The sequence below is a fragment of the Eupeodes corollae genome, chromosome 3, assembly GCF_945859685.1.
Source record: "Eupeodes corollae chromosome 3, idEupCoro1.1, whole genome shotgun sequence".
Classification (NCBI taxonomy): Eukaryota; Metazoa; Arthropoda; class Insecta; order Diptera; family Syrphidae; genus Eupeodes; species Eupeodes corollae.
In genome coordinates, this window is record NC_079149.1 from 69,768,328 (window position 1) to 69,781,680 (window position 13,353).

Sequence of the window (13,353 nt, forward strand, 5' to 3'; positions counted from 1 at the left end):
AAAAGCAATATAATTAAAAAAAAAAGATATTTAAAATAAAATAACAAAATAATGACGCAAATCTTTAGTTAGAATTGAATTCATTTATCAAAAGCAGAACATTTTGTGCTGTCATTTAAACTTTTAACGGCTTTTATCTTGACAATACGAATAATATAAATCTAATTGTAAATCAAGCAATTTGCTTTTCGGGCACACTTCAATCAGAGTGATTTTCATAGAGATTTAACGATTAACGCAATAACAAAACCCCACAAATTGTATAGGATTAACTTAAAGAAAATTTACAATCTAGTTTTTATACTCGAATTATCAAGATTAGTGTCAGATCCCCATTTCCTGCTTTCAAATTAATCATTAGTCATTGATACCAATACGTAAATGTAACCACATTTTCGATTTAAAAATATGTTAAAAACTATACTTAAATCCCTTCCATTCCTGACAACAGAACTCGCACACAGGAATGGTTGAGAGTTGTAAGTCACTAGGCCCTGGTTCACAACGGACTGTTGCGCCACCCCATTTCATTTTCAAATCCTTTCTGTTGTAATTCAAAAAAAAAAACATTTTGTAATTTACGAAACCAATTTAAATTAATTCTGATAAATATTTATTTATATTCAAAATTACTTGCAGATGGCAGAGATTAACTCAACATCAAAGGAAAAATCAAAATCAGTATTTACACTTACTGATTTTAGTTCAAGGTAAGATATAAAAATAGAGAATCCACTTGAAAAAAGGAACACCAATAATATCAAATGTTTTGAATTACAGAACTGTTCTAACAGAAAAAGGACAGCTTGATGACTACAATCCGTTTGAACATCGAGATCAAGTAAATGGTGCTTCAACGAGTGGATCATTGGCACATTTGCTCAAAAGTTCCTTAGGTTCCGGAATTTTGGCAATGCCTATGGCTTTCAAAAATGCTGGTCTATTGTTCGGTATGGTAGGAACATTGGTGGTTGGCTTCCTTTGTACACATTGTGTTCATATTTTGGTGAGTAAATTTACTTAAAGTTTTGAATAATATTAATTGGAGAAATAAGATATGTGTAAAGTAAACACAATTTGAAAATATATATGAATTATGTACTGCACATAAACAAAATACAAAATTAAAAATTCAAATGAGAAATAAAACATTTTCCATGTCACTTGTACAAATAAATATGGCTACATAAAAAAAGAGACTGGGATGCGACCCACACTGATAACTTCCCATCTTGTCTGTCTATATGTCTTGCTAAAAATGTTTGTAGGTTTTCGGGTTTTGTTAAAAAAGTTGTTAGTTGAATTATACTTGTAAATTTCAAAATTACCAACAATATTGTTCATATAAAGAAATAGTTTAGTTTGAAAATCTAGTTTTGTTAAATAGTTTTTAGTCGCAAGATTTTTTTTACCAATTTCTTAAATTTTTACAAATTGGATGAATGAAATTAATTTGAGAGATATCAAGAACCGAACATATTTTACAAAATTTGCGTACTATTTGTTGTAGATTTTATATTTTTATGAAAAAAACGGACTATAGGATTTTTATAAAAAAAACTAATAATAATCATCGAAAACAATATTTTTGTGAAATAAAACAAGTTTGAAGACAATATTTTTAATTTATTAAATCTTTTTGAGTTTGTTTGTTAGGTTTTTATTTCTTGTAAAAAAATTAATTTTCCTCAAAATTTTACTGAGTGTTGACAACAATATTTTTTAAAAGATGAAAGAAGTTTAGAGCCAATATCTCAAAATTTTGAAAAGATATTTGAGTCTAAAATCAATTTTTACCAATTATGTTAAATTTTCTTTTAAGTTTTTATTTTTTGCAAAAAAAACTGTCAATTCTATTTTCTCATATTTTGGTGAGTAAATTTACTTAAAGTTTTGAATAATATTAATTGGAGAAATAAGATATGTGTAAAGTAAACACAATTTGAAAATATATATGAATTATGTACTGCACATAAACAAAATACAAAATTAAAAATTCAAATGAGAAATAAAACATTAACCATGTCACTTGTACAAATAAATATGGCTACATAAAAAAAGAGACTGGGATGCGACCCACACTGATAACTTCCCATCTTGTCTGTCTATATGTCTTGCTAAAAATGTTTGTAGGTTTTCGGGTTTTGTTAAAAAAGTTGTTAGTTGAATTATACTTGTAAATTTCAAAATTACCAACAATATTGTTCATATAAAGAAATAGTTTAGTTTGAAAATCTAGTTTTGTTAAATAGTTTTTAGTCGCAAGATTTTTTTTACCAATTTCTTAAATTTTTACAAATTGGATGAATGAAATTAATTTGAGAGATATCAAGAACCGAACATATTTTACAAAATTTGCGTACTATTTGTTGTAGATTTTATATTTTTATGAAAAAAACGGACTATAGGATTTTTATAAAATAAACTAATAATAATCATCGAAAACAATATTTTTGTGAAATAAAACAAGTTTGAAGACAATATTTTTAATTTATTAAATCTTTTTGAGTTTGTTTGTTAGGTTTTTATTTCTTGTAAAAAAAATTAATTTTCCTCAAAATTTTACTGAGTGTTGACAACAATATTTTTTAAAAGATGAAAGAAGTTTAGAGCCAATATCTCAAAATTTTGAAAAGATATTTGAGTCTAAAATCAATTTTTACCAATTATGTTAAATTTTCTTTTAAGTTTTTATTTTTTGCAAAAAAAACTGTCAATTCTATTTTCTCGAAATTTGACTGAAATTTGATTTGAAAACTATATTTTTTAAAAGATAAAAGTAGTTTAAAGCTTATATCTCAAAGTTTTGAAAAGATATTTGAGGCGATAAACAATGTTTACTACCTTTAATTAATTTTCTTGTTTGGGTTTTTATTTTTTGTAAAAAAACTGTCAATTCGATTTTCTCGAAATTTGACTGAGTGTTGAAAAATATATTTTTTAAAAGATAAAAGTAGTTTAAAGCTTATATCTCAAAGTTTTGAAAAGCTATTTGAGTCGATAATCAATGTTTACCACCTTTTATTAATTTTTTTGTTTAGGTTTTTATTTTTTGTAAAAAAAACTATCAATTCGATTTTTTTCAAAATTGTACAGAATGCTGAAAAAAATATTTCCTATAAGATAAAATACGTTGAAAGCCATAATCTCAAATTTTCGGAAAGATATTTGAGTCGACATTCAATTTTTACAAACTTTGAGTAATGTTTTTTTAGGTTTTTTTGTTTTTATAAAAAAAAAACTATTTTGTATTCGTAAAATTTTCGAGGTGACAATTTTATTTCAGTTTTTTTTATATATATAATATATATATATAAATATACTTGTTTGGTATCACGTTCACGTTACAATATATTATATAAAATTTAATTCAAGTCTAAAGCGTTTTTGGTTTATGAGATATTAAGGGTTAACCAACATTTTCACCCTTTTTTAAAACTGCTTTAAACTGCCTTTCTGCATTTTTCTGCCTTATTATCAGTATAAAAAAAAAATTTGAAGTCGATATCGCTCCTGGTGCTTGAGCTATGGACGACGAAAAAACGTCGCGAACGTACGTACACACGCACTCACACACATCTTTTTAAAAATCTTTTATTTCGACTCTAGGGACCTTGAAACGTCGAGAAATGTCAAATTAATAGCGGGCAACATTTGGTAGCACGATTTACGAGTTTCTGATATTTTGTATTAAAAAATGGCAATTTCTTAACAAAGTATAATTTACATCATTCTTTAACATAACCTAAAAATGTGTTACCATTACAAATTACAAATTATTAAAATTATGAAAAACATGAAGTCCAGGTTACTGTTGAAAAGTATAAAAGTTGTTGTAAATGTAAATATATAGCTAGTCACTTCACGTGGGTTTATCAAGAAAACATATGAACAAAATCAACCAAATAATACCGAAAGTCATAAAAACAAATCTTTTTATTACTATGGATAGTCGAAGGTATTGCAAATTTTGTTTTTCAACATCAATGAATCTATGTATATTGTACATACACATTACATTAAAATATAGGCACCAACATGTATTCCAATCTCAATTAGCCGATCGTTATTATCAGTTAGCGTTTTATTGTCAATTTTTGCTATAAAAAAGCAATTTGTGTTTTTTTTGTTGGGGAAAAATCAACAATGATTTTTTGTTGTATTTCCAGTAAATTCAATAAAATATTTGTGACGCAAATATCGATACGAAGTTCAAGTTGTTTTAAGACGAATATTGCTGAAGATAGTACTTGTACGAGTTGATTCCTGAAATTGGATTAACTAGAACTAGTCAGTATGTTTATTCAATAATATTGTTTCTTTCAAGGAAGATCGAGTTTAATTCAAAAACAAATTTTTAAGAAAATGCAAACAAAATAATTTTTAAATATATCGATGTAACGGGAATGTACCTTGACAGGAAAATAACTTACCAAAGCCAAATAAATACATCCGGTTTAAAAATGTATCTAGTGCTTACGTGGGTGCAAATTATTTTTGATTATAACAAATTATCATAAAAACTTGATTTCATCACCATTTGATATTATAATTAAAAAAATGTGCGGTTATATTAGAAATTCTTCTATACATAATTTTACACTGTTTTTATTTACCTCATATACAGAAAATTTTGCGTAGCACTAATTGTACGTGATTCAGATTTTTAAAGGAAAAAAAAAAACAATTATAGAACTTTTGTAGATACTCCTACAAATGTATTTTGAATATTTTATATATAAAAAACGTAAACAAAAACAGTAGATTAATTCCGTAGTTTAAGAGTCTAATAGAGGCAAGTTCAGGAAATTTCATAAACTTTGAATATAGTCAATATTAATCCTAATTCGAAATCGAACCAGGGAATATCCAAATTAGGAAGAAAAATGAAAACCTTTTCTGTTTAGCTATTTTTGATTTAAATTTTCTAAAATGAATCCTAAAAATGTTTGACTTTCAACCAGATTACTCATTTTCCAAGTTTTAAATAGACTTCGTAACGTATAGTTATTGAGAATTCAGATATCTCCTATCCTTAAGATTTTGAGACAAATCGAAGATCAAGAAATGGATTGTTAAAGGACATTTATCAAATTTGAATTGATGCATTAAACTTAAAATTATATCTGTTTATGTTTTTCTCAAGTCTTGTAAAGAACTTAGTCCCTTTTTTTATCTTAGCATCAAGATAACCTAAAACGCTAAGTTGATTGAATAAAAACCAGCAATGTTACTAGAAACAGCGGCCGTTTAGCCAAAAGTACAAAATTTAGGTTGCTGGTACATTGATAACAAATTTCTTACTTCAAAAACTTAAAATTATATCTGTTTATGTTTTTCTCAAGTCTTGTAAAGAACTTAGTCCCTTTTTTTATCTTAGCATCAAGATAACCTAAAACGCTAAGTTGATTGAATAAAAACTAGCAATGTTACACTACTAAAAATTTAAAAAAAAAAATTAAACTTTTATTGCGGCACGAATATTTTAAATAAATTCAGACAAAAACGCGACGATGCACAGTAGAAATATGTTAACTGTTAACAAATTTGTATCAAGCTATTTCTGTTAGTTAAAAATGTTTCTTTAAGAAGCCGGTTTAAGGCTGTGAAAACCAAAAACCTGACAGTTCAAGTGGTTTTCTCACAAATCAATGTTCCCACTCGAATATCTCAAAAAAAAGTTAATTTGAAAGTCATCTGAATTAACCCCAAGCCGAACAGGGAAAAGGAAAGATACAAACATTAATATGCAAGAACATTGATTGCATTCTCTGTATACAGTCCCTGGCCATATTATAAGACGCACTGCAGAATTTTTATAACTATGAGATTATTCGCAATATTTTTAACGTTCAAGAATGGATGTATGGTTCCATTTTTATGCAAGATGGAGCTCCATGCCACACAGCCCGGTCCATAAAAACTTATTTGAGGGAAGAAAACATCAATCTGTTGGACTGGCCGGGAAACAACCCTGATATGATATGATCCCAATTGAAAACGTGTGGGAGCTGATGAAGAGGGAAGTAGTTAAAGATGCGGTCAATTTTTGAAAGAGTAACTCACGTGTGGAATCACCACCCACAAATGCAGGAAACAGTCAAATCATGCATTGACAGTATGCCGCGCAGAATTGAGGCTCTTAATAAAGCAAAAGGAGGTTCAACAAAATATTTAAAAAAAATACAAAAAAACAGCAACAAAAAAACTGAAAATATTAATTTAAAAAATTCTTTGAATCTGTTGCTTTATTTCGAGGAAGTAGTTTACATTCAGCATACAAAATAATTTAAACGCATTACAATATTCGAAAACGTGAATAAAATAGCTGGAAATTAAGATTTGGCATAAAATCTAAAGTGCTTCTTATAATGCGGCCAGGGACTGTATATTGTTTGTACAGTAGTGGTCCAGTATAACTAACGATATAATGTCCAGAGTCAATTTGTTATATCGAAATTCGTTACATCGAAACATTTTTTGCATACAAATCTTAAGGTTAATAGAAAGTACATTTGTATTTTTCATTAATTTATTTCAAGCCTTATAGAAGAAATAGTTACATACTTCACTTAATAGAATAAAAAAACAACATATATTACTTTATTTACATATAACAAAACATTTAAAGAATGTACTTGTACTAGTTTTGTTCAAATTAAAAAAAATTGTTAATATGCATTTGTTTTTTTTGGGTGTTGAATTTTATTATTGAATGCCCCTGCCCGTGAACTTCTTACAATTTAAACTTTTTTTTTCAATTCCACTGAAACTGAGAAACCATGTTAAATATGCGAAACGAGCAACTGTTTACATACACGAAGACGAATACGTAGGACATAACTAAGCAAGCGAAAAAAAACACTTGTGTATTGGGAAATATTGCGTATGTATCTTCCAATATTATGATAAACATACATGTTAGTATATATTTACAGTAATTTTTGTATTATCTAAAATTCTTTATTTTGTTCGTTATATAGAATACCTAATTGACTTGAAAAAAGTGTTCGTAATATCGATCATTCGTTATATCGGCATTCATTATACTGGATCACCACTCTATATAAAAAGTTAACTTTGTTACATCTTTTTTGGATGAGTTTGTGTTTCCCATCTTTGTATATAAAAACAAAGTTCATTACTGCTCATAACTTAAAAAATATCTTATCCAAAAAATATTAAATACTTGGAAACTAACTCAGCTATCGCGAAATAATTAGTTTGTGAGTTTGTGATTCCATTAATTCGTTCAAATGCAGGAACAATTCTTTTAATATGTTTCCTTCCCAGTATATTATATTTGTATAATATTAGGATAAACACTACAGTACATAATGGACAGAAAATAACCTATTTTTTGACTCATTATTTGTTAAAATTGGTTCAGTACGAGATCCGGAAAAGGGAAACTTGCTAACGAAATAATATGTATGTTAATAGGTCACTTATTTTTTTAAGTACAAAAATCATATAATTTTCAATTTCGATTTCATTTTTTCCTCAATCTCTTGAATCTAGATAGAAAGATAGAACTTGAAGTGGCCATATCAAAAGATAAACTTAAATGGAAAATCTTAAGAGAGCTATTAAGTACCTTTTTGTTTGGACACCGACACTTTCATAGTGAAAAGAATTATTATTATTTGATTTGTTTATCGGAATAAACAAAAAAGTATTAAGCTATGCGTATACATTTTAAATCTGCCAAACGTAAATACAAATTGTGTCTGTTTGTTTTACTCAACAATAATTTTTAAATTAACTTTCATTCAATTTAATCTTAATTTTTCTTCTTGACTTAGGAAAATATTATAGATAATATATATAAACAACACTTACTGAAGTGATAATACTATTTTAATTTTAAATCATTTCTTCATATCATGGAGAGAAGCTAAAGTTGTTTTTATACCCAAAGCAGGTAAATGCTCGCAAATCAATCCTTAAGATCTACGACCTATAAGCATATCATCATTTCTTCTTAAGACCTTGGAAAGATTGATTGATATCCATTTAAGGGCACGTATCGATACAAGACTTCTGTCTTCTTCTCAACATGCCTACTGTAAAGGTAAATCGGTGGAAACAGTGTACACCAGATGGAATAACATCACCACGTATTAGGTCATATAAAACATGTGGCCTACACTAGATTTAAAGCGATCATGGTGCTTGCTATCTGTAAACAAATCGCATATAAGCTTGATAACCTGTGCCATAACCGGGCAATGTCTAAAAGGAAAGCACGCCACGCGAAAAAAATAGTTCCTTACCTTCTCTGTGCATGCCCTGCTCTAGCTCAAAAACGCAAGTATTACCTATAGGAGAATTCTTCTATAGCGATCTTTATAATATCACCATAATCAGTATCTCACGTTTCATAAGGGACGCAATCTGGATCCATTGATCTTAGGAGGAAGCCTCAAGATTCATGTGGTATCATTCATAATGGTCCATTAAATTGGCAAGTTATTCCACGGGGTGCAGCAGAGCAATATGCATGTTCATTGTTTGAGTAGATTCAAATGTGAAAGACTTCAGCTGATCAATACATCACGTTAACTTTTTTTAAATTTACATAACAGATAGTTTGATCCTTTTTGCGATTGCTATTTTATGCTACTGATATGTATTTTTATATAATTAAATTCCCTCTTGAGAGGAATTGACAAATCCTTCAAGAGTAATTCTTGTCATGAAAAAGTGCTTTCTCAAATTAGCCGTTCGGATTCGGCCTTAAATTGTAGGTCCCTTCCATTCCTGACAACAGTACTCGCACACAGGAATGGCTGAGAGTTGTAAGTCACTAGGCCCTGGTTCACAACGGACTGTTGCGCCACCCCATTTGATTTTAAGTTCCCTCCAAGGCTGTTTTGGCACTCATAGACCCTGTGTAACACGCATGATAATCATTAAATTAATAGTAAAAAAATTAACTGAATCAAATTTCGCTTAATTTTGGTTTTCTTCCCTCATAGTTTAATAGTCGTGCTTTGTTTCCATATACAAAACACTACGGCATTTTAAATGTTATTGGTATTTATACTCACAATTTGTAAATGATATTGTTTATATAGTGAGCATCAGAAATACTTAGTACCTTCAACTTTATTCAGTTCAGTTCAGGGATTTAACATTAACACACAAAAATAATTACAAAATCTACCAAAACAAACATCCGATATTTTACGTTTGTAATTATATTATTATATATTATTTATTTATTGAAATTATAATTAGGTATAATAAGTAGGTACATAGAAGAGGGAATCAAACTAAATAAAATAAAATTAATATTGAATGTACTTACACGTTGTGCAGTGCATGTATATATTTTACGTTATGTATATTCCCATTTTCTGAATTACTTTAATTTTTATATTTTTGTAATAATTCTTACAGGTCAAAACTTCACATGATATTTGCGAGATAGCAAAAGTACCACACTTAGGATTCGCTGAAACTGCTGAAAAAGTATTTGAAAATGGACCTAAGAAGTTACGACCTTGGTCAAATTTTGCGAAGTAAGTAATTTGTTTGTTTTCTTTTAAGGATTGAAATTCCAAACCTTTAGTTTGACACTTACACATACATATGTAGTCCAAAAAGTCTCCGTACAGAAGATAATTTTTGTTTTATAACTGCAGAACAAATAGTAATGTCCAATAATAAAGCTAAAGTGGGATCACTGATGATAGCAAATGTTCTTCTCTCACTTTGAAACAAAGTTAAAAAGAATTTGTATTTATATTTAAAACAACAACAAAAAAGTTTCCGTACAGATCTTATTATCATGTTATAATTGGCGTTGAAAAATGTTCTTGACCATTTTTTTTTGTTTTTTTTTTTTTTTGTAAGATTTTGTATTATAAATAATATTTCAGCTAAACTCCCTTTTCACTTAAGGAAATGAAAATGGCAACTAAAAATAAAACAATGCCCTTGGCCACCAAACAAATCATAATTGAATAGAAAAATGAGGGGACATCTTTGGGTAAAATTTCTAAAATAGTCAATAGACCACGTTCTTCAATCCAACTTGTATTGGGCAATTAGCGGGCGGCGTTGGAGACCTCGTTTTCATAGAAAATACAATGGATAAATTTGGGTACTTGAATATTCTTAAGGAAAACCTACATTCAAGTGCCCAAAAATTGGGTCTTTCCATCAACTTTACTTTTCAACAGGACAATGTGTCTAAACATACGGCCAAGGTGGTAAAGGAATAGTTGCTGTTCATTGTTAGTACGCAAGTGAAGCACTACACCCTGTCTCCAGATCTCAATCCTATTAACAAGAATGACCTTAAAAGGATCTTCCTTGACGAATGGAACAAAATTTCTATAGATACGACTGCGAAGCTTGTCTATTCGATGAGAAACAGATTGAAAGAAGTAATCCAAACAAAGGAGGCCCTACTAAATATTAAGCTACTTTTTTCCTTAAGTGAAGTGATTTTTGTTAAATTTTATTTCAACGAAAAGTAATCAAAAAATGACTGTACGGAGACTTATTTGTTCCTTATTATTCCTTTTTGTGCTGTGTATTTTCGTAGTTATAAGTTTTTAAAATAAAATGATTTAAATTTTGTTGATATAACTTCTTTCATTCCTGGTAATTTACAAAAAGTTAAGTTTCGATACTTTAAGTTTCTAAGAAAATTATTAATAAAATTTTGTACAGAATGAAACGATTCCAAGTCAAAACATTCATCTATTCTCGAAGTATTGGAATCGAGCATCAGTTTTTACCAATTTTGAGTCATACTTTTTGTAGATTCTTATATTAGTAAAAAATATGACTGTTTAATTTTTCTAAAAATCTTATAAAATGTTGAAAATAATATTTTGTATACTATTAAACTATATTGAATGCAATATCTTTAAATTTGCCAAGATATTCGATCCGAAAATCAAAACGTTACTTAGAGTTTTCTCAAAATCTTACCAGGAGTCAAAAACGACAGTCTTCATTGCATACAATTTTTTTTGAGGTTTGTGCCAATTTTTTTTTTTCGTTTTTTTTTTTATTAATAAAAATACGTTAATTGATTTTTTTTCGGGCGTACAAACGTCAAACAACCACAGACGTATCTTTAAAAATCTTTGATTTGGATTCTAAACCGTCCAGAAATATCAAAATATTCAATTCGACAAATCGGACTAATTATAATAACTTACTATAGAAATTAATAATACCCTAAGTTATTAATTTATTAAATTAAGGATTTTTCTTTTAAGTTTATTTATAAAAATAATATTTCTTTCAGACAATTTGTCGATGGAGCTCTTATGGCAACCTACTATGCAGCTGGATGTGTTTACATAGTCTTTGTTGCTTCATCGTTCCAAAATGTCCTTAACAATGAACTTGATCTTAACTGGAACATACGCGTTTACATAGCTATTATTATCATACCATTTCTTGTAATGGGACAAATCAGGGACCTTAAGTATCTTGTACCATTTTCCGCAATGGCAAACATTTTTATTGTGATTGTCTTCGGAATAACATTGTACTATTTGTTCAATGAGCCTTTGAAATTTTCGGATAAGCCGCTTTTCTCCAGCTGGGCTAAGCTTCCCTTGTTCTTTGCAACTGTAATTTTTGCCATGGAAGGTATTGGTGTAGTAATGCCAGTGGAAAACTCAATGAAGAGTCCCCAACATTTTCTCGGATGCCCTGGTGTCTTGAACACAGCTATGATAACTGTTGTTACACTGTATGCTGTTATTGGATTCCTTGGTTATGTGAAATACGGTGATCAAGTGTTGGGCAGTATTACATTGAATCTAGATGATGGAGCATGGTTTGTAGAAAATTTTGTTTAATTTATTATTGTTTGGTATTTAATTTAAATTTTTTTTACTCATGAAGGCTTGCGGATACTGCTAAACTTTTGATGGCTATTTCAATTCTCTTCACCTTTGGTCTACAATTTTATGTTCCCAATGAAATTTTGTGGAGAAAAATTTCCCACAAATTCCCAGAGGAAAAACACAATATCGCACAGATCTTACTTAGAACAGGAATTATTTTATTAAGTGGTGGGATTTCAGCTGCAATTCCCGACCTTGAGCCTTTTATCGGTCTTGTTGGAGCCGTATTCTTCTCCTTACTGGGTAAGAGCTTTAAGTATTATTTTCATTTACTTGTAACTCACTGCAAGATATTATGATTTTCAGGAATAATGGTCCCGAGTGTAGTGCAGACAGTTTTTCTATGGCCCAATAATCTGGGTAGATGGAATTGGATATTAGTTAAAAATGTTATTCTTTCAATTCTTGCCATACTTGCTCTAATTGCAGGTTCATTTGTAAGCATTTCGGAAATAATTAAAATGTATAGTAAGTAAGATTTGTGTGATGTAAAGAGTATTTCGATATTATAGGGATAGCTCGATTTTAAAAACAATGAATTTAGTAGTTTAAATTATTTAAAAAAAATAAGCTATTGTGTGTACATACTAAGTATAATGCACTTACAAATTTGGATAACGGTTGTGCACAGTTTATTTAAGTTCTGTATAGATTAATTTTGACATATTTTTCAGGAATTATTATGTATAACGTGATATATATGTGTTATGTGCAACTAATTATAAGCTATATACATATGTTATGTGAAAATTTCAAATATATGTATTAAGATTTCGGAAAATAATAATTTAATATGACTGCAAACGAATGACAGTTAACTGAATACTTCCCCGATATAAAATATAAGCTTACTTTTATATTTGTATAATGTCTAAATGTTTAACAGCTATCTTTAAGAATATACATACATATAAATCAGCATTGTTGAAGTTTAATAATGAATTTTATATTGATTGAAAATGTTATCAATATATGAACCATCCAAAAATGAAAATAAATTAACAAAATAAAAAAGTACCACATTTCTTAATGACCAATTATTTAATGTGAAAGGAAAAAAATAAGTTAATTTTAATTCTTCAAATCTGGTAGGCAATATTTCAGTTTAAAAAAAAAAACACAGAAACGTAGTCAATAGCATTTCAAGAACAGCTGTATTTAATGAAAACCATCCTTGACATAAACAAAACTCTTAAATTTGTGAATTAAATGTTTAACTTATTAAAAAATTATTGTTATTATTATTAAAAGTGACAATAACATGTATTAAAAACTTAAAAATTTCTATTTGAATAACATCGTAAAAACAGATATTGTGACCAACATTAAGCTTGGTAGAGTCCAACGACCTAGTTCCCATGAGCGAAGGGAAACCTTCTGTCGCACATCTTTGGTAGGCAACAGAATGGTAGAACAAACCTGTAGGCGGATGATGAAGATAAAGGGTGCAACAAATTAGGTGGCGCAACAT

General features: G+C 28.7%; 1 protein-coding gene across 5 annotated transcripts in view; it reads left to right on the forward strand.

The window, feature by feature from the left end:
* Positions 1-12,899, forward strand: part of LOC129950266 (proton-coupled amino acid transporter-like protein pathetic) — a 32,431-nt gene extending 19,532 nt beyond the window's left edge. For all 5 annotated transcript variants that reach the window (XM_056062146.1, XM_056062144.1, XM_056062143.1 and 2 more), the window contains 6 exons: positions 640-710; positions 781-1,006; positions 9,406-9,527; positions 11,273-11,812; positions 11,881-12,125; positions 12,189-12,899. In XM_056062146.1, the coding sequence (XP_055918121.1) occupies positions 640-710; positions 781-1,006; positions 9,406-9,527; positions 11,273-11,812; positions 11,881-12,125; positions 12,189-12,358 (1,374 nt within the window). In that variant the 3' untranslated portion in view covers positions 12,359-12,899. The remainder of the gene's footprint in view (positions 1-639; positions 711-780; positions 1,007-9,405; positions 9,528-11,272; positions 11,813-11,880; positions 12,126-12,188) is intronic.
* The last annotated feature ends 454 nt before the right edge of the window (positions 12,900-13,353 follow it).